The sequence below is a fragment of the Marmota flaviventris genome, chromosome 10 (genome assembly GCF_047511675.1).
Source record: "Marmota flaviventris isolate mMarFla1 chromosome 10, mMarFla1.hap1, whole genome shotgun sequence".
Lineage (NCBI taxonomy): Eukaryota > Metazoa > Chordata > Mammalia > Rodentia > Sciuridae > Marmota > Marmota flaviventris.
In genome coordinates, this window is record NC_092507.1 from 121,859,821 (window position 1) to 121,884,664 (window position 24,844).

The 24,844-nt window shown below is 47.4% G+C and overlaps 1 protein-coding gene across 1 annotated transcript; it reads left to right on the forward strand.

Annotated features, from left to right (window-relative positions):
* The first annotated feature begins 17,214 nt into the window (after positions 1–17,214).
* Them5 (thioesterase superfamily member 5) lies at positions 17,215–24,577 on the forward strand. Its single transcript, XM_027953779.3, has 6 exons — positions 17,215–17,445; positions 18,688–18,889; positions 20,233–20,371; positions 23,239–23,349; positions 23,988–24,112; positions 24,414–24,577. Exons 1-6 carry the CDS (start codon positions 17,323–17,325, stop codon positions 24,455–24,457), a joined length of 744 nt encoding a protein of 247 aa, XP_027809580.2. The 5' UTR covers positions 17,215–17,322; the 3' UTR covers positions 24,458–24,577.
* The last annotated feature ends 267 nt before the right edge of the window (positions 24,578–24,844 follow it).

The window sequence follows — 24,844 nt, forward strand, 5'->3', positions numbered from 1 at the left end:
GGCCTCCTTGGTCACCCCCTCCCTCCCCATTGTCCCCATTGTGACTGGCTTATTTGTTTTTCTAATCATCTCCGGGGCAGAAACTTTTTTTTTTCCTTTTAATATTTTTAGTTGTAGTTGGACACAATATCTTTATTTATTTATTTTTATGTGGTGCTGAGGATCGAACCCCAGGGTCTCGCACATGCCAGGTAGGCACTCTACCACTGAGCCACAATCCTATCCCTGGGGCAGAACCTTTGGAATTGCTGGAATATGGTCATGGACATGAGTCACCCTGGGTCTGCCCACGTTCCCTTCCTCAGCCTCCTGAGGACAGCACTTGCTCACTTGGCCGGCGGCTCTTGCAGCTCTCCCTGGGTTCTAGTGCGAGGCAGGACTCCCAGCCCCAAGCCTGGCGCTAAGATGTGCACTGCAGCAGCCCTAGTGGATCATAGCCTCAGCCGGGTGCCCGCAGACACTGATCTATTGAAGGCACACACCCCAACAGGAGAGGCTCTGCCTGGGGATCTATGTGGGGATGATGCCTGGCAGAATTGCAGATTGAGATGTGTTTTGGAACTGTGGTCCGTGAGGCCTGATGTGTAGGTGGACAAGTCATTTAACCTTAATGAGCTTCCTCCTCTTCATGATGAGGGAATTGGACCAAAGCCTGCTGGAGACACCTCCAGATTCGGTCTGGGAGTTGTGTGGGTTTCATCTAAGAATAGGCCAGTCTGCCTGGCCCAGCCATGCCCCTTCAGGAAGGAGGAACCAGCAAAATCACACATCCAGAGAGATTTCTCTTCTGTGAACTTAGACTCAAGATTGTCCCCTTCGCCATATTCCTCCCATTCCTGATCAAAATCTACTAATTTAAACTGAGAATAACTAAAAGCTATTCATTGAGACCCTTCGCAGGATGACATAGTTTAAAAGACAAGTGCTGGGGGTGTAGCTCAGTGATAAGAGTGTTTGCCTAGCATGCACAAAATCCTGGGTTGGCTTCCCAGCACCATCAGACCAAAAATAAGTAAATAAATAAAAGGAGAGAGTGAGAGAAACAAAATTTGAAACTATGAAGAACATGTTGCAATGGTTGCTATGATGAGCGTGGTGTGATAATTGTCCCTAAACTCAGCCCAGGTTTCCCCCATATGTAAATTATGCACAATCCTCCTTGGAAGGTATGGCTGTGTGTACCAGGGTATTATGTGAGTCAGTGTGTAGGGTTTGTTTTGTTTTTGTACCAGGGATTGAACCCAGGGGCACCTAACCACTGAGAAACACTACCTGCTTTATTTATTTATTTATTTACTTACTTACTTACTTATTTATGACAGGGCCTTGCTAAGTTGCTGAAGCTGGCTTTCAATTTGCAATCCTCCTGCCTCAGCCTCCCCAGCTGCTGGGATTACAGGTGTGCACTACCGCGCCCAGTTATAGGTGTTAATATATGTGAATGTGTGCTGAGAGCCACGGCCGAGTCTGTATGGCCCCTGGCATTTTGCCAACAGTATTGATTGACAGGCGAGGCATTACTATCCGCCTCTGCCACAACTTTTGAGTTCTCGCACTATTTTGGAGTTCTCATGGGGATGTCCGGGGATTCCCCGAGAGTTCCCATTGGTTGGGGAAGTGCAGGAGGAGGGATTTCCGGGAGAGATATTTCCGGCTGGGGGTTCCTGGACGAGCCACGTGGCGTTCGGGAGAATTCCCCAGGAGCGTGTGTGAGGCTTTTTCTTGCAGTTCAAAAATAAAGTTTGTTCCTGCTTCAGTGGCTCATGATTTGTGCCCAGCCAGACTGCGGCATTTGGCGGCCTGTGCGGGGAACGTCTGAAGCTTCGGGGTAAGTGAAATTGCTTGCCCCTAAGGGAAGGCGAGAGAATGGGTGACCATTTTAAAAAACAATGTGTTCTTGTTTTGATTTGTTTTGTGTTTGTTTCAAGCTGCCTATCCCTAGAATTTTCTCAGGCAGATTGGGAAAAATGGTTGGCTCGAGGTTTGAAGTTGTTCGCCCCTGAGGAAGAGATAGAAATAGACCACAAATGCACATGTCAAGAAAATAGGAAAATTGATACAACGATTTTTTGTTCCGTTTTTGTTTCATTCTGTTTTGGTTTTGTTTTGTGTTATCTTATTGGGTTGCATTATCTTTATAACAGATTAGAAATTAGTAAAAAACAAACTGAAAGAGTGTTAAGTAAATTGTTAGAGGTTCAGACCATGGAGAAAGACATTTTAGATCAAGCAAAAGAGAAGGTCTCTCAAGCTAGTCAGACAGAGGAAGAAAATTTAAAGGAAGAAAGCTTAGAGGAGAAACAGCTATTAGGGAAAAAGCTACAACAGGAGGCTGCTACTAACACCGTTCTATCACCAGAGGGCGTAATTCAACCAACAGCTCCACCTATGGAGATAGCTGAGTGGCCCTCAACCCCCGTAGTTGATAGATGGGATCCTGGGACAGGACCTCAAAGATTAGCATGCCCTGTACTTGAGCAGGCAGGAGGGCAGCGAATTCACCGTGCTTTAGATTTCAAAACAGTGAAGCAGTTAAAGGAGGCTGTAACAACCTATGGTCCTCAAGCACCGTTCACTGTAAGCATGGTCGAATCCATTACCAACTTGGACATGACGCCAGCAGATTGGGCTAGTATGTGTAAATCTGTGCTAAATGGAGGACAATATTTGTTATGGAAGGTTGCCAATGAGGAATTTTGCACGGAGACAGCTAGGCGAAATGCAGCAGCCGGTTACCCTCAAAGAAATCTAGATATGTTGTTAGGAAAAGGACCTTATGAGGGTCAACGGCAACAAATTGAATATGATCCTGGAGTATACGCACAAATTGCTGTAGATGCGGTTAGGGCATGGAAAACTTTACAGGGGCATGGAGATTTACAAGGTCAATTATCTAAGGTTACAAGGAACTAATGAACCTTACGCTGAATTTGTAGATAGGCTTATTCAAACAGCTTCCAGAATTTTTGGGGATACAGAACAGGCAATGCCATTTATAAAACAACTGGCTTATGACCAAGCAAATCGTTGCTGCAGAGAGGTCATTAGACCATGGAGACATGAAGATTTAAACACATATATTAAATTATGTAGAGACATTAATGAACAAGGGCAAGTCTTAGCAGCAGTACAACAGGCTTTAGATGCCAGGCCAAAAACATGCTATAATTGTGATCAAACAGGACATTTTAAAAGGAGTTGCCCCATAGGAGGAGGGTTTAACAGAGCTAGGTATCAAAGGAATAGAATACCGGGTATTTGCCCACGATGCCGTAGAGGGAAACATTGGGCTAATGAATGCCGTTCTCAAACCACCATAGAGGGTATTCCGTTATCAAAAAACAGACAAGGACCAAGTGTTTACCCACGATATCGTGGAGAAAGGCATCGGGCTCCATTGTCAAAAAACGGACAGGGGGGCCCGATGCTCCGGGGCCCACGACCACAAATGTACGGGGCAGTGGAGGAACTCAGCAACACCATCAGGGTAGTGCCCAGGACACATTATCCATCAGATCTCTCATCAGACGAACCAGAGGGAGCGCAGGGTTGGACATCTGCGCCTCCGCCAGAGCAGTACTAACTCCAGAGATGGGAGTTCAAATCATTCCCACAGGAGTAAAAGGACCTCTTCCCCAAGGAACAGTAGGCTTATTGTTAGGACGCAGTTCTTCTACGCTAAAAGGACTTATGATAAGCCCTGGGGTAACTGATCCCAATTATGAAGGTGAAATAAAAATTATAGCTAGTTCTCCAAAGGGTATATCAGTAATTTCACCAGGAGATAGAATAGCACAGTTATTAATAATACCCAGCCTGCATGATAAATTTTCCAGTAGTACTATAGAAAGAGGTTCCAGGGGATTAGGCTCCACAGGTGTAGATTGGGCTATGCTGTCTTTAAATTTAGATTCTCGCCCCATGCTAAAACTAAATATTCAAGGACATGAATTTAATGGGCTACTGGATACAGGTGCAGACCTTAGCATCATCTCTCATCAAGAATGGCCAAAACATTGGCCGTTACAACAAGCCACTCAAACGCTTCGAGGCCTAGGAGTGGCAACTAATCCCCATAGAAGTGCAATGGTATTAGATTGGAAGGATCCTGAAGGATGTGAAGGAACTATACAGCCATATGTATTGGATCATCTTCCTATAAATTTATGGGGACGAGATGTCCTAGATCAATTAGGTTTGACGTTAACAAATAACATCAATCAAAGTGCACCCACTATTAGGGCTAGACAAGGTTTCAGGAAAGAAAAAAGATTAGGAGAACAAGGCATAGCAGCACCAATTCAAATAGATCAGGGAATAAATAGACATGGACTGGGTTTTCAGAAGGGGTCACTGAGGCAATAAAAATTACTTGGAAATCAGAAAGACCAGTGTGGGATCCTCAGTGGCCCCTGACTAAAGAAAAGATACAAGCAGCCCATGACCTGGTCAAACAACAATTAGCAGAAGGACATATACAACCTTCCGTATCTCCTTACAATACTCCCATTTTTGTCATTAAAAAGAAATCTGGTAAATGGAGATTATTGCAAGATTTAAGAGCCATTAATAATGAGATGGTTATTAATGGACCTGCTCAATCGGGGATTCCTCAATTGTCTACTTTGCCAAAAACCTGGTACGTTTTAGCTATAGATATTAAAGATTGTTTTTTTTCAATTCCAATTCATCCTGAGGATAGTCCACGTTTTGCATTTACTATCCCTGCACTGAATCATGAAGGTCCTGATCAGAGATATGAATGGAAAGTACTCCCTCAAGGGATGGCTAACAGCCCAACTATGTGTCAAATCTATGTTAACAAAGCAATCCAGCCACTTAGAAATCAAAATCCTAAACTACAAATATTTCACTATATGGATGATGTATTGTTAGCACACAAAGATAAAAACACATTGCTAGAATGTTATGCCACACTTACAAATTTATTAAAAAATTATAATCTAGAGATAGCAATAGATAAAGTACAATTAAATTTTCCAATTAATTATTTAGGAGTTCTATTATCCTCAACCATGGTCCGTCCACCAAAAATTCAAATACGAGTAGATCAACTCAAATCACTTAACGACTTTCAAAAGTTATTGGGAGACATAAATTGGATAAGGCCTTATCTAGGCATACCAACAGGAGAGTTGGGACCTTTATTTGATATCCTAAAAGGTCCATCAGATCCAAATTCACCCCGCATGTTAACGCCTGAAGCAAGAAAGGCATTAAAAATCATTGAAACATATATGGAAAATATGCATTTGGATAGAATTGATATAACTTTGCCTTTATTATTTATTGTAATACCAACAAAAAATATTCCTACAGGAGTATTTTGGCAAGAAGGTCCATTATTGTGGATACATTTATCTTATTCTCCTAACACTATTCTTACTAGGTATCCTGAGGCTGTAGGACAATTAATACTCAAAGGAATAAAAGCAGCAAAGGGAGTGTTTGGAATTTCTCCCAATAAAATTATTACTCCATATACTATGGATCAAACTGATGAGTTAGCTAATGAGTTAAATACTTGGGCAATAATCATGTGTAAATCTAATGTTTCATTTGATAATCACTTACCATCTAATCCTTTGTTGTCTTTTTGGTCTTTGCATCCTGTAGTTTTTCCAAAAATGACAAGAAAAACCCCTATCATGAATGCTCCAAATATATTCACTGATGGGTCAAATAATGGTACAGCAGCAGTAGTTACCCCTGATCAAACTTTTACATTTTTAGTACCCAAACAATCAGCTCAAAAGGTAGAGCTTAATGCAGTTTTACAAGCTTTTGTGATGTTTAAAGATTCTGTATTTAATTTATTCTCTGATAGTCAGTATATAGTTAATTCTATAGTATCCCTTGAAGATGCTGGCAGGATTTCCCCTTCCTCTACTGTTTTCTCTTTGTTTTCTGCTATACAAAGTCTAATCTGGGACAGAAAAGATCCATTCTTTATAGGACATATCAGAGCACATACAGGATTGCCTGGAGCCCTTAGTTTGGGCAACGATTTAGCAGATAAAACTACACATGACATACATATTTTCTCTACACTAGAAGAAGCTACACATTTTCATAAAAGGTTCCATGTCAATGCTAATACTTTACAAAAGCGTTTTAAAATAACTAAGGAACAAGCTAGACAAATAATAAAACAATGTCAAAATTGTGTGAGCTTTTTACCACAAGTTAATCTTGGAGTCAATCCTAGAGGACTGATACCTAACCATATTTGGCAGATGGACGTCACACACTTGCCACAATTTGGAAAATTAAAATATTTGCATGTTACAGTTGATACTTCTTCCGGATTTTTGATGGGCTCCCTTCATTCCGGAGAAAAAACTAAAGATGTTATAGCCCATTGCTTACAAAATTTTGCCACTGTGGGCGTTCCAAAACAGTTAAAAACAGATAATGGTCCTGGTTATACTTCTACCTCTTTTAAACAATTTTGCTCATCATTTGGCATTACTCATATAACAGAAATCCCATACAATCCTCAGGGACAAGGCATAGTTGAAAGAGCTCATCAAACTATTAAAATGTACTTACTAAAGCAAAAAGAGGGAATTGGAAAGGGGTATATATCACCCAAAGATAAACTTAAAATAACCCTTTTTACTCTAAACTTTTTAAATTTGGATTCCTCAGGGCTTAGTGCTGCGGAAAGGCATATGTGTCCAAAAAATGTACATAAGCCTAAGGTACTTTGGAAGGATATTCTAACAGGACAATGGGAAGGTCCTGACCCAGTGATTGTCTGGAGTCGGGGTTCTGTTTGTGTTTTTCCACAGGGAGAACAGCAGCCGATTTGGATTCCAGAGAGATTAACTAAAACAATTTCTACAGACCAAAAGGAAGATGATTTGACTCAAATCCATAACAGCTGATATCCAGAACTCCAGTTTGGCTATTCTTACATCTGCGACAGTGATTAACCAGGATGCTTTTTTCAATATTTATTTTATTATTTGCCTTTTCCCACATCATAAAGTTCTATTTTATTTTTGAGCTCATACAGACCTAGGTTAATGTTTTTCTGATCAGTTTTATTTTTTGACTGTGGAGTTTTTAAGCATTGCAATGGAGATTTCACCTAGGTAAAGCTTCAAGGCCTTTACTATTGTCTTATGTGTTGTATGTTATGTGTGCACACTTCTGTTTTGTGTTGTATGTCTGTATGTGCGTATGTCCATATATCATATATGAGGAGCGCTCATGAATAAATGGATCCGAATTTTTTTATTCACGTGATTTTAATGGTTTAATTTAGATTGGGTAAACAGCTGTTGAAAATTGTTTTAATATGTGAACAAACATCAGCCGGCAGCTGGATTGCTGGCAGCTGGAAGTTTGCTGGGGCCCCTTCGGCTGTCGCTCTCAACAAACAAATAAGGAGGTTAACAGATCTGTTTGTTTACTTTCACCTTTCCTTCTCATTATATTTAATAATTCTGTTCAGGATAATGTAAATTGTTCAAAAAATTGTTTTCTTAGTGCCTGTTGGAATGTTACATAATTTTTTTCTTAGCATCATTGCCAGAATTCCTATCTTCATCCCAGTGCCGGTGAAGACAAAGATAAAACCAAACTACAGCTTCTTCGATAGTTATCACAACAAACTGTAAAAACTGATGCATCAATGAATAATAACTCAACAAGTAATGCTCAATTAAGGAGTCGATTTACTTTGGGAGGAAATGGACATATTGACAGATTCCTCTGCTTTGAATTGCTTGCAGACCTTGCCTGGACTATGTATCACTTGTATGCATTGTGAACTATCTGTTGGTACAGCGAATTGTGGTAGTGCTGGAGTATTTTTGCTGATGGTGTCACCGGTGGTACAATTTTTCAAAGGAGCCCTCAATTGGCTTAGTGTCATGGCATTTTGCATCCTCCTCCCTTCTACTAGTGATGGTCTAAAATTTGGGGGCCAACAGAGGTGAGGCAAAGAACCTCACCCCCCCACTGGTGCAAAGGCCTATCCACAAGTATGGCTGTATGCTGGACCGGTAGTCAGTGACGGGTATGATCCAATTGCAGTGGTACCAACCTAAGACAGGAGGCTGACGCCTAGAGGTCAGTTCATCCGATGACGGGTAAGGACCATATGTTGAATTGGACTGCCTAACAGGCACGGTCCCTAAGCCACATTGCTTGTTGTTTAATTAAACAAAAAGGGGGAGATGCTGAGAGCCACGGCCGAGTCTGTATGGCCCCTGGCATTTTGCCAACAGTATTGATTGACAGGCGAGGCATTACTATCCGCCTCTGCCGCAACTTTTGAGTTCTCGCACTATTTTGGAGTTCTCGTGGGGATTTCCGGGGATTACCTGAGAGTTCCCATTGGTTGGGGAAGTGCAGGAGGAGGGATTTCCGGGAGAGATATTTCCGGCTGGGGGTTCCTGGATGAGCCGCGTGGCGTTCGGGAGGATTCCCCGGGAGCTGTGTGAAGTGTTTTCCTGCAGTTCAAAAATAAAGTTTGTTCCTGCTTCAGTGGCTCGTGATTTGTGCCCAGCCAGACTGCGGCAAATGTGTGTGCTTATGCTGGTATGTAAATGTAAAAACTGATTTGTTTCACGTATGTTATGTGTATATGTATATGTGCATGTATTTGTGGTTGAGACTGCATGCATGCACTTATGTGTGCATTGTAGATACATATGTGTACGCATGCACGTCTGCATACCTATTTATGTGCCACATGCATTGTGTATTTCTGAGTGTGTGTTCCATGTCTGTGTATGTGTGAGTCTGTCTCAGTGGTACATGATGAGGACAGGTGCATGGCTGTGGGGAGCCATTCTCACACGTGACTGGGCAACTCCCGGTCTGGGTCTGAGGCGCTCTGGCTAAACTGTGTCGGAGCTTTCCCGGCCCTCTCCTGGTGCGAGAGCCTGTCCGTGTGGGGGTGTGACTGACCACTGACCCCTGGGGCCAATCACTGACCCTGACCTTGGAGTGCGGCCCCCCTCAACCTTCATTGGATGGAATTCTCCCCTGAATTTCTTGTTCCCCAATAAAAGGCTACTCCCTGGCGTGCTCGCTCTCTCTCTCTCCTGCTAGCCCTGAGTAATCCTTGCTGCCCTACCGGGTGGTTCGAGGTGGGAACCAGAGGGGGAGCCGTCTCAGACCTGGTCATAGAAAAAGGTAACTGAGTCTGTGTGTTTTATTTCGATCTCGCTAGCTGACTTTATGCCAAGAACCTCTTTAATGAAACCAGTGCGCAGGCCGCAGGGTGGAATATGGCGGGCATGGTGTGTGCTTAAGTGTGTGCCTCCAGTAACTCTGGAGCCCCCATTGCTGAAGGTGGGCAGGGAATCGAGCCCACATCAAAGAGTCAGGCCAGCTCAGACTGGCAGGGTGCTGCAGAAGAAGCCAGGTGCCCTGGAACCAAGGAACTGCACCAGAGAAGAAGCCACAGCATCATTCTTTGCTGAAGGGGCACCAAGACCCAGTGGCACTGCTGTGTGTTCAGTACTCAGCCATGGAAAAACTGCTCTCCTCACCCCCCCCACACACACACACACTGTGGGAGTTGTCGTCGCAGCTTTCTGAGCCTCGAGGGCTGCCTCTCTGCCCCTTGGCGTTCCACTGATGGGAATTCAGTTTCAGCTGTGCAGGGGAAGGGCCTGAGGTCCCTCTGTCCCTACACAGTTCCCTGCCTGTTCTCTGCTGAGAGTCCCTTCCTCTGCCCTGTAACCACAGCAGCTGCTGCCTCTTGGAGCCAGAACCTGCTTCTCAGCCACCCACTAGCACCCTAGGCACAAGCTTCCTCTACCACAACCCTGGGTTACTCTTGACCCAGCCCTGCCACCCACGGTGACCAGGGGCAGAACACTGAGGTTCAGGAACCACTTCTGGCTCCTACCCTGTGCCCCACGTGTAGTCAAAACAATCTTTTCTCTGATCTTGACTGGTCTCCAGCCAGCTGGACTGCCTGAGGTTGGGCTTCTGCCCTTCCCTAAGCTTCCCATTATCACTTCCCACCCACAACAAAGACCAAAAAACTCAGAAACAAGATGGAGCAAAACCCAGAGGTAATTAAAGCCAACTGATTCATTCATTCATTTCAAAACATGAAAACTATTTTCCTTTCCAAATTGTCTACTGTGGGCATCCAGGTGTAAAACGAGTCTTGGGAAGGTCCCTCCTAAAGGGAACCAGGAAAAGATAATTAATCTGGGAGTGTCAGCTGAGATCTGGTACAGACAACAGCAGATTCTGTACCTTAGGAGAGTGTTGGAAGGGAAAGGGCCCAGGAATGAATTCAGTAGCAAGTGGCATGACCATCAGCCCACAGGACAAGACCCAATCAGAGACTTGCAATGTTTTTTATAAATTAGTTGCAACATCTAAAGGTTACAAGGTTTCACATAAAAGTCTGGAAGAAGAGCTGGCAACTGGGCCTGCCTTCCATCATGGAGACTCCTGAGGGGTGTGGAGCCAGGGTGGCCTGTTCCCAGTGCCTACCTCCTCTGTTACGCAGAGCTACTCCTGCCCACCTGGCTCAGACCCTTACGTCAAAAACAGGCCAACTAACTAAGCTCCCCAAGAGCTGGGCACAGAGGTGCATGCCGGGAATCCCAGCTACTTGGGAGGCTGAGCAAGGAGGATGGGGTGGGGGGTGCACGACCAAACTCCCCTGAGGGCAAGGCAGGCCTTGGAAGAAGTCTGGGTATCAGCCGTGGACTGACAGGGTCATGCACCATCCAGGAGACCTCCAGAAATGGCTCAGAGTGAGCCTACGGGGTCACATGTTCATCAGGAGGGGATCTGAGTTCAGCAGTGGCTTCTGGGAAGTTCATTCTTCATCCAGAAAGGCCATTTAGGGGTTAGCCTGGGGAAACCACTCCAAAGTCTGAAAACTTCAAGTCACAGCAGGGAGTCAGCCAGCCTACAGGAGGGGCCACTGCCATCTGCCAGATCTGAGAGGGGCTTCCAGGGTCACCCAAGATGAGGAGGACTTTCTCAGATATCTGGAAATGCTAATGATTTTCCTTAGTGATTAATACCTTTAGACCAAAAAAAAAAAAAAAAAATGTCCCGTGAATTTGTTTGAGGGGCAGCAAGGAGGACAGATTAGGGACTCTAGTTACTACTCCACAGTCAGCCTCCTGTGGGAATAGAACCCCAGAACATACTGGACTGAGAGTGAGTTTAAATCTGGGATGAGGGACTGATGTGCTGAAACTCCTGAGGCCTCCATTAATCCTGTTGCTTCACTCCAAGCCAAAGAAGTCTCTCCTGCAGCGGCCGGCTGGAGCCAGACCCCTCGACGACGGACAAGAGCTGATTGTGCACATCGCTTCCCAACCTCACAGCCAAGGTTCCTGACTCCATATTGGGAATTTGAAAACGGCCATGGTGGCAAATGCTACATCCGGGCCCACCACCACCACCACCAGCACCTTATCCCCCACCCTGAAGCAGATTGTCAAACATGTCCCAGACACCACTGCTGCGTCTCCTATGAAGTACCAGTCAGGCTAGGCCCAGGATGAGCTGGGTACAAGTCCTGTCTCATCAAGAGAAGCCCCCAAGTCAGGTACACTGGTCACGCTTATAATGCCAGCGGCTCAGAAGGCTGAAGCAGGAGGATCATGAGTTCAAAGACAGCCTCAGCAATTTGGTGAGGCCCTAAGCAACTCAGCAAGACCTTGTCTAAATAAAATATAAAGGGCTGGGGTGGTGGTTCAGTGGTTAAAGACCTCTGGGTTCAATTCCTGGTGCCAAAAAAAGAGAAGAGAAAGAATCCCCCAAACTTAACACTTACCCAAGGGCTGCCCACTAGAAATGCACCAGGCAGAGCAACAAACTCAATCAGAATCTGGCACTGCCACGTCACGATTTGTGATTGCTTCTCCAAGGAGCCCAGGCTTCTCTGTGAGCTGAGTTTTCTTTGCTTTCCCTGAGTTGAATTCTTACAGATGGAAAAGGCCTGGGCCAAAGCTTCTGCTGCTGTCACAGCAGTCAGGAACCCCCTTGAAAAGGAGGACCCTTTAGGATCAAGGAAATAAGGACCCTGCCAGCTCTCAGTCCTGTGGAGTTAACAGTCACACCAGAAAACTAGGAGTTAAAAGTGCACCCGTCCTCAAGGCTATGGGTGTGAGATGAACAGCAGGAGACCGGAGGCTGGGAGGGTCACCTCAGCTCCTGAGACTATGTGGCCAGCTCAGGCCAAACAGAGCGAGGTCTGCACTATGTGAAACTAAGACGTCAGAGACTTTCCCAGGTGACAGAGTAAATGCCTAGTGGTGAAGGGGAATGCCTGGGCAGAGTGGTCACTGAAATCTTCCACAGTTACACGTCCCTTATTATCACAGCAAAACACACACCTTCAGGTTGAGGTTTAGGATGGTAATGAGACAAGTGACACGTGAAGAAACATGATGGAGAACACAGGTACAACTGAGGTCCCACCTCTCCATGGGTGACATCAAGAGGCCAGGTCCCTGCCTACACATAGATGCCATCAAAGCTATTCCTCCGTGTACTTTTCTGGACTCAGCCTGGGATTTCTGTTCCCTGTTTGCTGCCTCTTCTCGCTCTAACAGAAGAAGCCCTTAATAAAAACCTTGTCCGTGCTTAAATTCTTTCCAGGTCCATTGATAGTTTCTACAATCTGGATCTTGGAACCCAAGTTCTATAGCATAATAAGACTCATGGAAACATTAGCTAAGTGTCCCTCCACCTCTCTAGATAGCTGACCTCTCAGTCCACATCTAGAAAGGGCTTTGTTCTACAAAAAGAATCCATAAGACGTGTGAAGAACAAGAAGGAAAAAAAAAAAAGAGTTGGAAAGGGGGGAAGGAGCCGTTTCTTTAGAACCCTAGTCCTTCTCAGCCTGGATTACTTCAGACAGAGTAACCTCTCCATTCCCTTCCAGACTCCTCGTTCAGAGCCGCTTCTCCCAGAGCGCTTTGTGATTCCCTCCAACCTGTCATGCCCTCACTCCCACTAAATCTGCTCTTCCACATCACAGACCTCAGTCGGGCCTCGCTTGTTTCCTCCCTCCTGGACGCTCTCCCCTCTCAGCTGGGAACGGAGGACTGGCTGTCTCCACTGCTTGTCAGCCCCGCAGTTTCCCTGCACTCCCCTGGACCGCGTCGTCGCTGGCCCAAACAAGGTGACCGTCAACTCAAGGAAGATAAAAGTGAAACAAGAAAGGGAATGTAACTGTACTGTGTAGCGTGACTGAGGACAAACTTTACATAATGACGCAGATACCTGAAAGTCGATTTAACCAAAAACTCTGAAACTGAAGTGGGAGGCTGTGACTCCCCTACTTCAGCAAAAGGAGATTCGGATTCCCCTGGAGTGTACACCCTGCAGGGAAAACCTGCCAGCCTGGTGACAGCCATCTCCATGAGACGGTGACTTCCTTCCCCAGGTCCACTTGCTGGCTCTTTGTGGGAAGACAGCCCTTTCTCCTGAGGCCACCATCAGCTCCAGCAATCTAAGGAACCCCTTGCCTCCAAGTCCTCTTCAGCCCATCCACTTTTTTTTTTTTTAACTAGGGATTGAACTCAGGGGCACTTTACCATGGAGTGACTTTCTTTTTTCTTCCTTTCTTTTTCTTTTTTTTTTTTTTTTTTTTTTTTTTTTTGTGTGTGTGTGTGTGTGTGTGGTGCTGGGGATTGAACCCAAGGCCTTGTGCATACAAGCGCTCTACCAGCTGAGCTATATCCCCAGCCCCACTCCATCCCCCCTTTCTAAGATGCTTCTTTTCTCTCCTGTGTCCCCCTCAAGCCCAAATCAAGGACCAAACAAAGAGGCAAGCCAAGGGACAAGGGATACCCAGTACCAGGGGAGGCTGGGGCAAGGCCAAGACCCAGGGACCATCTCCAGCCAACTGCTGCAGAAGACACACGGTTGCCAGATCTTTCCACTTGTCTGGAGAGAGCCTTGACCTTCTGCTTTGTATGAAACTGCCTGTTTTCAAATGTAAGCAACTGATTAAAATATCTTTGCTTAGACCCAGAGCCTGAATCAGCCAAAAAAATAAAAAACTGGTTCCTCCAGTTTGAGGAATTCAAACCTTTGTAGCAGATAAAGGAAAATGTTCATATTCAGCCAAATACAGAGGAGAGGGCCACACTAAAATCCAGCACTTGCTCCATAATCCACCAGCCATTTACTGTGCATTTACCAAAAGAAGGTACAAAAGAAGATACAATTGCAAATATGTATCTTTCGTGGCTCAGAAGCATCTGTCAAGGACTTGAGAGCCACTCTCAGGAATGTAGCCATCAAAAGAATAAGACTTCAGTCTCTAAGACTCTGAGAACACAGACTCCTAACCTTGATAATGACCAGCCAAGGAGCGCAGCTGGCCTAGCCTCGTTTACAGGACAACACTTCCTACTGTCTTACTTCTCCCTGAGCCCAGCCCCCCTCAGTTGGCTGGAGGTCACAGAGCTGAGCTATGCTGTTAGTCTCCCACTAGCTTTACCGTAGACACTACCTCCGATGGGTGAGATATAATGATGATAATGGTTGCCCAGGCTCCTTTTCAGGAACTTGAAGGCCATTTTTGTCAAAAGCACCGACTCTTCACTTGGGCCTGTCTGATGAGTGATCTTTTGACCTCAGGAGGCAGACAACCCCACCTCTGACCATGCTGACACCACCATTCTCTGAAGGTGCATTTCATGAAGAACAAGGAACAGGCCCTGGATGACTCCAATCACTTCCCCATGCCTTAAGTCACCCTGCTTCTTTATCACATCAGTTTCCCCAAACGCCAGCCTCTGGGAGTTGGATTGAGATTTGGATCTCCCCCTCCCAGCTCAGCTCCCTTGCCAATGAAACTCTTTCTCTTTGCAAAACTGAGTTGTCTCGGTGATTGGCAGACAGTGTAGCAGGCATCATGGGCCTGGTTCACTAACAAGACAAATCCTTTAACTTTCCACATTGAGTCGGTTTGATCTTTGAGAGGCTGCCAAAATATCATAATAATTCTATCATCATCATAGCAGCAGCAGCAGCAGCAGCAGCATTCTGTTAACTGGAAATCCTCAGCTCTTACTTTCTCATGAGAGATTTCAAGCAAGACATGAACTGTAACAAAAGGACAGCAAACTTTATTGAATAAGAGAGGAATATGGTCTCATGAAAGAGGTCAACAGTTCATTTCTTTCTCTTCTTTTTTGGTACCGGGGATTGAACCCAGGAGTGCTTGACCTCTGAGTCACATTTCTTGCCCTTTTGTTCATGTTTCATCTTAGGACACGGTGTCCGTAAGTCCTTAGGGCCTGGCTAAACCGCTGACTCACTGGGATCACAGGTGTGCACCCCTGTGCGTGGCTCAACAATACCTTTCTTTATTTCCTAGTTTTCTGGGAGCTAAGGGAAACTTCTTTTGGAGAACTTTGTCCAAGCACCACCTCCTAGCTCTAGATTGACAGTTGGAGTGCATCAGACTTCTAAATCCCACTCCTCACATTTTTACCTAAAAGTACACAAGAGAAACCCCCGCGGTGGCTGGGATAAATCTGCAATTACAATAAGATCAAAACGACGTGCTGAGGACCTAAAGGCAACTTTTGATCTTGGCCCAGGCCAACTGTTTTTAAACTGGAAACTGTTTTTATAGATTTTATGGCTATTGGACTCTGGTCAGTCTCTGATCAGGGCATAGGTCTTCCTTTTTTTTTTTTTTTTTCTTTTTGGTTCCAGGGATGAACCCAGGGACACTCAACCACTGAGTCATATCCCCAGCTCTTTGAGACAGGGCTTTGCTAAATTGCTCAGGCCAGTCCTCCTGCCCATTCATATTCCCTGTGATCCTCCTGCCTCAGCCTCCCAAGCCGCTGGGATTACAGGAGGGGGCCACTGGCCAGGATGTCTTCTTCTTATCTGGAGATGTTATCCCCTGAGAATACCGTGCTGTTTGGCACATGCTTTCCCCGCCTTGCCCTTGTGTCTCACATCTACCCAACAGTTCCACCTCTGCACAGTTCTGATCTTTAGAACCCACTTTACTTCAGTGAATTAAAAACTGGGACTTTTTTTTTTTTAATTTTTTATTGTTGGTTGTTCAAAACATTACACAGTTCTTGACATATCATATTTCACACTTTGATTCAAGTGGGTTATGAGCTCCCATTTTTACCCCATATACAGATTGCAGAATTACATCAGTTACACATCCATTGATTTACATATTGCCATACTAGTGTCTGTTGTGTTCTGCTGCCTTTCCTATCCTCTACTACCCCCCCTCCCCTCCCCTCCCCTCCCCTCTTCTCTCTCTGCCCCCTCTACTGTCATTCATTTGACTTTTAATTGAAAATTGGCCTAAAACGGTTTCTTCAATAGAAGAAACAGTGCCACAGGAAAATGCTCACGACTTTGCAGACATAGGCTGAGCTCTTCTCTCCACTCACACAAAGCTTCCAGATCTTTCTCTAAAAAAGCCACCATGGGCTGGGCTTGTGGCTCAGAGGTAGAGCGCTCGCCTGGCACGCGTGAGGCACTGGGGTTGATCCTCAGCACCACATAATAAAATGAAGATATTGGGTCCACCTGAAAAACTAAAAATTAAAAAATAAGCCACCGCTCCCTGCCCCCGCCCCTCACACCCAACACTGTGTTCTCCCCCTCCCTGGGGTTCCCAAAGTATGGGCGTTCTCTTGATAAACTGCTTCCTTCCAAATTATTTTCTGTCCCCTCAAGTCCCTCCCTCATATATACATACTCCCAACTCCTGGCCTCTGCCAGGGACTAGCAAGTGGACACTTCCCTGTCACGCCTTGTCTGGACTATAAGAAGGGAATGTCTGCGGGCTACGATTTGGTTTTGAGTCCCCCCATCATTCCAGGTCATTCAGTCTTTTGTGGGACACATGCTACAAACACTCCGTAAAGGGACAGGCCTCCCTCATCTGCCTGGAGATTTTCTTAGATTTTTCCTCTACAAACGCAGGGCAGCTCTCCAAGGCTCCTTGTACTCCAGACTGCTTGCTTATGTACATTTTACTCCTTTAACAGTTTTTCCTTTTGAACTTGGGCCAGTCCTCCTGCCCATTCATGCTCTTCCCCTCCCCAAGCGTTGGGCGGGACTCTGAGACCAGCGAGAGGCCCCAAGCCCTGCGTGTTGCTGCAACAGCCCCGCCCAGCCTGGCCCACTCATTTTGTTATCCTGCAGTAGACGCTCCCTGCTGAAAGAAGCGTGCGACAGAAAGGAGAAGCCGCGGGAGGTGGCCCAAGTGTGCATCCCAGACGCAACAGGGCAGGGCCCACTTCCCTTGCTGTCCACTCAAAGTCAGCCGCACGCCTGGTCGGGCTCTCAGCCATGATGAGGAGAAGCTTCCAGGTGGCCGCTAGACTGGGACACCACAGAGCCCTTCTCAGGACCCCCTGTATCCTGCCCAGACTCGACCCTGCCGCAGCATTTGGATCCTCCACTGACTCCCTGGTGAGTCCCAGCCCTGTTACACGGGTGTCCTTTCTCCCCAGAGCCCCGGGCTGAAGGAACACACTCAATCTCCTTTTTCTGGCTTGCAGTCAGGGTGATGGGCAGTGTTGGGGGGAGCTTTTTGTTCTGGCAACAGGAAGATGTTTGGGGATGCCATGTAGCCCATATCCCAAACTGAACCCACCAGGACACTTGCACCTGGTCTGAATCTTGTGTGGTCACCAGCTGATCATTGTTCTTCCGCGGGGGCCCTGACGGAGGTCTTGGCAAGAAACTGCCCATATTTGTAATTGGCACATGAGCAAGCGACATTATAGAGGACACCCCCTGTCCCACAGATGGACATACTGTCCCTGCCCCAGCCATGGTACCACACGTCTTTGGGTTCCAGTACATGTTTCAAAGGAGCCGTTCTGCCTAGGCACACCCAGGACTGTGGACAGAGCTGGAGCAGCCCCGGAGGGAAAGGGGCTATAAAAGTGTCCCCTCGCCAACAGTGGTCTCACTCCCCAAGGAATGAGACCAGTGTATGTCACATCCCCAGTGTATGTCAGCTCTTGCTCTCATAAGCAATCCGAATCATATTTTCTCGGCTTCCCCATTAATACAGCCGGGCAAATACTAGCAGTTCTCAGCTGCAAAGAACTACTCGTAGCTTCTAGAAAAAGTGTAATGTATTGACATTGAGCCCATGGCTGTAATTTTTATTTTTGTTTTATCTATTCATTTGTTTTCTATTTACTTATTTATGTATTTTGGTGCCAGGAATTGAACCCAGGGATGCTTTACAACTGAGCCTCATCCTCAGCCCTTTTTATTTTTTATTCTGAGACAGAGACTCACTAAGTTGCTTTGAGCTTCACTAAGTTGCTGAGGCTGGCCTTGAACCCGAGATCCTCCTGCCTCAACCTCCCAAATCGCTGGGATTGGGGATGGGGGTGTAGCTCAGTGGCAGAGCACTTGCCTGGCATGTGCAAGATCCTGGGTTCAAAAACAGAAACAAACAAACAAAAATACCCAAGTTGCTGGGATTGTGGGTGTCTGCCACTGCGCCCATTCCTTTCCCTCCCTTGTTTCCCTCTGTAGTGTCCCTTGCCCAGTCACTCATTGAAGTGCCCAACCCTCTGCCAGAAAGGTGGGCCCTTGTCCACACTCCAGCTTGAAAAGCCCCCAGACCAGGATGAGACTTCCTGGAGGCCACCCTCCAGGACATCATCTCCTTCTCTGATTGGTCCTGCCCAGGTCTCAAGGTTTTGTCCAGTGAAGACAGACTTGAAGGACTATGCCCTCCCCAATGCCAGCTGGTGTCCAGACATGCTGAGCCTGTACCAGGAATTTCTGGAGAAGACCAAGTCCGACGGCTGGGTCAAACTGCCCTCCTTCAAGTCCAACAGAGACCACATTCAAGGGCTCAAGCTCCCGTCCGGGTTGGTAGCTGCCTCAGGTAAGGCCAGGCCTGGGAGGGTCCGTGAGCACACCCCTACCCCAACCCACGTCAACTGGCCCTGCCTGGGACCCTCAGTGAGGGCCGTCCAGCTCCCTTGCCCTGTGTACAAAGACTCCCTTCCACCTGCTGTCTAACCACACCCTCGGCTGCAGCCTAGCAGGCAGATGAGAAGGGTACTCTTTCAGGTCTCCGGCTCCCTCCCTCCCATCTGAGGAGAACAGTCTCCGGTGGGGTCCCCACTGGAGAACTGCCAGCTCAGCGCTCGCCCTTCCCAACTTCTCCCTGGTGTTCTTCCCTCACAGTCAAGCCTAATCCCAAGCCCTCCTCCCCAAACCCAGAAAGTCCAGTGGACCCCACCTCTGCATCTGCAGGCCTCAGTGCACCATCTCCACCAGCGAGCCAGCTATGGAGTGCCACCTTCACCCTTCCTTATGTGTGTCTGTCTGCCTGTCTGTTTTTCTTATGCATCTCATTTGTATACACGGTCCCCGCCCAGTGAGCGACACAACTGGCAGATGGCTCTTGGGCTGATGGCACAAAGCAAGGGGCTGTGGGCGGGGTTGTAGCTCCGCGGTCCGGCTCTTGCCTAGCATGCTGGGTTCAACCCCCACACCACACAAACCAATAAAAAAGCAGGGGCACTAAAATAATTTCTTTTCAAGAACTGTGGTATTTCCAAGAAAGGATGTAGTTGTTGTCTTGGGAGGAGGATGTGAACTTTGGTGGACTTTTTTTTGCACTGATTTTACTGTTTAGTATAGCTATGCTTTTTTTTTTTAATTTATTTTTTTAGTAGGCTATTTTTAATGAATCATAGGTGAATTATATGAGTAATTACATGGTAAACTTCCGACACTTAGTCTTTTCAGTCTTGACCTGAAAAGCCCCAGGTCCTGTCTTTCCACTCAGCCAGGAGACTTCTTGAGTGCTTTTCCTCCCAGACCTAGGCTTTCTGAAGACAGGGATTATCTCTGCTCCAGACTGAAGACTCCCTGAAGGCGGAGCCTGGGTCTCTGCTTCTCTGTCCTTCTTTATTTATTTTCAGCTCTGGGGATTGAATCCAGGGGTTCTTTTCCCCCGAGCTACATCTCCAGCCCTTTTCGTTTTATAGTTTGAGACAGGGTGTCGCTGAGTTGCCCAGGTCAGCCTTGGACTTGCCCTTGGGAGCAGTCGGGATGACAGATGTGCAGCACCGCACCCAGCAAGGTTCTCTGTCCTTGACCCTGTACCAGAGGCATGGCTCAACCCAGGGTCCTACATCCTGACAGGCAGGCCCCACGCCCCCGAGACCCTCACATGCCCTTCATTTTCCAGCCGTGACATTGCCCATCTCTCCCCAGACAAAAGTGACTGGCGCATCTTCACCAGGTGCATCCAAGTCGAAGGACAAGGCTACGAGTATGTCATCTTCTTCCACCCATTCAAGAAGAAGTCGGTCTGTCTTTTCCAACCAGGCCCCTACCTGGAGGGGCCTCCCGGGTAAGGCCATAGGAAGGGCCAGGTTGAGAGCCTCCTCCTTGGCTCATCAGGTAGATCTAGCAGGCCCTGGGATCTACATCTCTCTGTAGGGAGCTGGGGTGGCATCCTCCAAGGCCAGGAAGGACATGCTTGGCTATCTGGTCCAGTCCCCATCCTGAAGGTAAGGGAGAGCCCCCTTATCAAGTTCTCAGAATTTTCTGGCAAGAAAAGACCTGAGAGGCCACTTGGAGAGGACATGATGCACTTGGAGGAGGGCAAGATCTGGAATCAGTAGCCTGACTTCTGGTCCTGATCTACTGCAGCAAGTAAGCAATCTGACCTCTGGGGTCTTAGTCTTACCCAAAACCCAAGACAATAACATCTACCTGCCAGTGTGACTAAGAGACATGATGCCGGGCCTCTGTGTGTGCTCATAAAGCACAATGTAGCTATCAGACATCGCTTATTGAACCCCATGTCTTGTACTTGGGGAAACTGAGGCACACGGAGGTAAAGGAACTGGCCCATGGTGGTTCAGCAAAGTTAGATCCAGGACTCTAATCCAAGAGTTGGGACTCCAGCTCTCTCCGCTGTACCTTGCTGCCTCCAAACTTGTAATGGGCCTAGGGAGAAATTCACTTGGACAAGGATCAAGCTGGCCCTGGGCCTCATGCTTGTGGTTGTCTGCCTTCTTCATCCCTAATCCTGCTCCAGGCAACCAACAAAGGCAGTTGGTGGTGCTGGAATTCCTGCAGAGAGACAGGAGTAGGTAGGATCTGCTTTAAGGTTCTGAGGCCTCAGGTGGGCTCAGCGGTAGGGCAGAATTCACAGCGCTAAATAGGTATCAGCACCTCTTCAGGCCATGGATACAGACACAGCCCTTGGTCCCCGTGGCCAAACCAAAGGTATCCTCCATGGGGACACTGTTCTCCAAACTAATGCATGCAGACTCTGGGGAATAGTTTAGAATCCTACCTGGGACATGGATCCCCTCCCTTCTGAAGAAGAAAATCCTCAGGAGGCAGGAGAGAGGTTGATACATGGCTGACTTTTATTTAGGGGCTTGTGGAGGTAACAAAGGGACAGAGGAGGCCAGCCAACACCTGAGGCCAGTCAGTGGATTGAGGGGAGTGCAGGGAGGAGATTGGTGTCCACCAGGTCCCTGGCCAACAGAAGTGGGTGGCAGTTATCATTGGCCAAGAACTGCTCCACAGAACCAGTACTAGCCAATGGGTCCTTTCTCTGGTCAGTGAGGACCAGAAGAGAAGAGCGGATCTGGAGTTCTTTGACACCAAGTCTTTTTACCCCTATTAAGCAATTTGTAAGGTGGAGAGGGGGTCCCTAGAAGTGTGCATGAGGTTTTGCAGACATTTACTCATTTAATCCAATGAAATAGAAATTATTTTCATTCAGAATTCATAGTGGGTACACTAAGGCGCAGAGAGATTTAGCGACTTGCTCAAAATCAAACAGGTAACAAAGCCAGGTGAGAGGTGCACACCTGTAGTATCAATGGGTACTGAGGTAGGAGGATTATAAGTTCAAGGCCAGCCTCAGCAACTTAGCAAGGCCCTAAGAAACTTAACTGGACCCAGTCTCAAAATAAAAAATGAAATAAAATAAAGGGCTGGGAATGTGGCTCAGTGGAATTAAAAAAAGAATAACACTTCTGGGTTCCAATCCCTGGTACAAAAAAAAAAAAAAGCATGTTGGAGCAAGAAGCCCACCAGGTGGTATGATGCCATGGCCCTGGCAGAGGGAGGGGGATCAAGGGCCTTGGAAGCCAAGGTGGTAGGAGCAGGAGAGTGACCATGGTCACACAATGTGGACAGCTGGTCTGGGTCCATGGAGAACTGCAACTGAGCTTTCAAAAATCAGTAACTCAAATCTGTCTTGTGTTTTTGCATTCTAAAGTTGGATGCCTCTCATTTTACCCAGTTTGACCAAAAATGAAGTAACTTAGGGATGGAGATCAGCTTGCATAAAGGAGAATGAGAAATTTACATACTTGAAATCAGTGAATGTTTACATCACCCTCTGAAGCGGCTCTCCCTTTTCCATGGGCAGCACTGCTCAGAAGTTCATCTTGCTGGCACTTCATAAGTCATAAGTCACATTGAAAATGTGGGCCCAAGCCAGGCACAGTGGCACATGCCTGTAATCTCAGCAACTTGAGAGGCTGAGGCAGGGGATCACAAGTTCCAGGCCAGCCTCAGGAAGTTGGGGCGACCTTGTCTCAAAATAAAAAATAAAATGGGCTTGGGATGTAGGACCCCTCGGTTTGTATGAAGACAGAAAGAGAGACACAGAGACACAGGAGGAGGAGTAGAAAAGGAAGAGGAGGAGGAGGAGGAGGAGGAGGAGGAGGAGGAGGAAGGGAAGGAAGGAAGGAAGAGAGAGCTCGCGCCCAGCCTGACTGTGATGACGGTAAGGCTGGCCATGGGCCGAGACCATGCTTCAAAGACTAAGTCAAAAAGCAAAAAGTTTAGGGGTTTTCCCGTTCCTCGTTCCTCGTATGTGTGTACCCTTCCAAGTTATGGCAACTGCTGCCAGCAGTTAGGTAATGAATCAGAAAAAAGTGTTTTCCATTAACTATATGAGAAAAAAAAAAAACAGTTTTTTCCTGGTAAATTAAAATAATTGTGTGAGTGGTTACCAGCATATGCTGAAGCAAAGCAAGAGAAAAACAGTTGATTTTTGCTGATTTCATCACATGGGGTGCAGCTCTGTGTCTTCTCCTGGGTGGCTGCCTGAGGCTAAAGATCCATGCTTGGGGGCCCTGGGAAAGGGAGACACATCAGGGGGTGTTCATGTAGGGTGGAGGGGAGGCCCCGTGGGGCAGTCTGCCCAGCAGCTCAGCCCTAGCCCTGCTCCCACACCCTCCCCAGGTTTGCTCACGGAGGGTCCCTGGCAGCCATGATGGATGAGACCTTTTCTAAAACTGCCTACCTGGCTGGAGAGGGGCTGTTCACACTAAATCTCAACATCAGGTTCAAAAAGTAAGTGTGAGGGGCTGGGGCTGGGGCTCAGCAGTAGAGCGCTGCGTCACACGTGAGAGGCCCTGAGTTCCACCCTCAGCACCACAGAAAAATGAATAAACAAAGATTTAAAAAAAAAAACATAGCAATGATGTTTGGATGCTGATATTAAACAACAAAAAAGTTAAAAAGTAAGTATGAATCCCTGGGGCATTAGCTGAAGGCACGGCCCGTTTTGTCTCTGGGGTAGCTATCTATCCTTGGCTACTAGGGGGTGGGAGCCCTGCCAGCCACCGTCCTTCCCCAACCCACTCACCAGCATCCCTCTGCCTCCTGGCCACACTGCATCCCTGAGCCCAGAGCTACTTATGAGCCCTTGAGGAAGGATGGGGTAAAGAGAAGGGGGTAAAAAGGGTGATGAGCTGGGGGCAGTGGCACACGACTGTCATCCCAGTGGCTCAGGAGGCTGAGACAGGAGGATCACGAGTTCAAAGCCAGCCTCAGCAATGGCAAGGTACTAAGACCTGTCTCTAAATAAAATACAAAATCGGGCTAGGGATGGGACTCAGTGGTCGAGTGCCCCTGAGTTCAATCTCACCCAAAAAAAAGGGGGGGGGGTGTGATGAGATGGGTGTGAGCTATATTGCCTCTTCTCCCAGCTTGATCCCTGTGGGCTCTCTGGCTGTACTGAATGTCCAAGTGGAAAAGGTTGAAGACCGGAAGCTTTATATGTCCTGCATCACCCAGAGCAGAGACCAAGAGACGGTCTACGCCAAGTCTTCAGGTAAAGAAGACCTTAGCCTCAGCCTGTCTCCAGCCTGCCCCCACCCACACACACACACACAACCTGGAGCAAATGGGAGGCAGGAAGAATGCTAAAGGCCCTGTCCCAAGCTGGGATCTGACTTTCTGGGGGAAGGAACTGCTAGGGATGTGGATGAAGGGAGGAACCCCAGTTCGGAGGTTCCCCAACCTGAACTGCAGGACTGTTCCGGCTCATTCGTAACCTGTAGCAAAACGCTCAGAGCAGCTCAGTGAAGCCCCCGCTGCCCTGCCCTCGGATGCAGCTCCCCTTTCTCTTGCAGGTGTTTTCCTTCAGTGGCAGCTGGAAGAAGAATCATCCCCTTAGGAGTCACTATGCCGACCCTGATGACCCTACCTGCTGGGGACCCTCATCAGAGCAGAAAGGGTCCCCAGGAGATGAGGAGGGGGCACTTTCTCTGAGTAAATAAACTCTCACTGCCCCATGCTCGGCCTAAGACCCTTCTTACAGAAATAAACGACCTTCCAGGGCCTCCTTGTACCCACTCTCCCACTCGGCACCAAGAGGAGACCTTACAGAGCACCCACCAGGTGCCAGGCACTGGGAAAGGCACCCAGTACAAGACGTACCCTGAAAGCCAGGATCCTGGCCCCAAGATGCACACCGGAGGGGCACCGAGCGCCCCACCAAGCTCCTCCCTTCCCTGTTCTGGCTACGCCAGGAATGCAGTGTCAACCCAAAGGGAAATGGCTC

Bases quoted from the DNA above. Each gene is read 5' to 3' on its own strand.
- Them5 (XM_027953779.3), top strand. From the start codon at position 17,323: ATGATGAGGAGAAGCTTCCAGGTGGCCGCTAGACTGGGACACCACAGA. The intron at 18,890-20,232 runs GTAAGGCCAGGC...ATCTCTCCCCAG, and splicing joins CGGGTTGGTAGCTGCCTCAG to ACAAAAGTGACTGGCGCATC. The intron at 23,350-23,987 runs GTAAGTGTGAGG...CTCTTCTCCCAG, and splicing joins CTCAACATCAGGTTCAAAAA to CTTGATCCCTGTGGGCTCTC.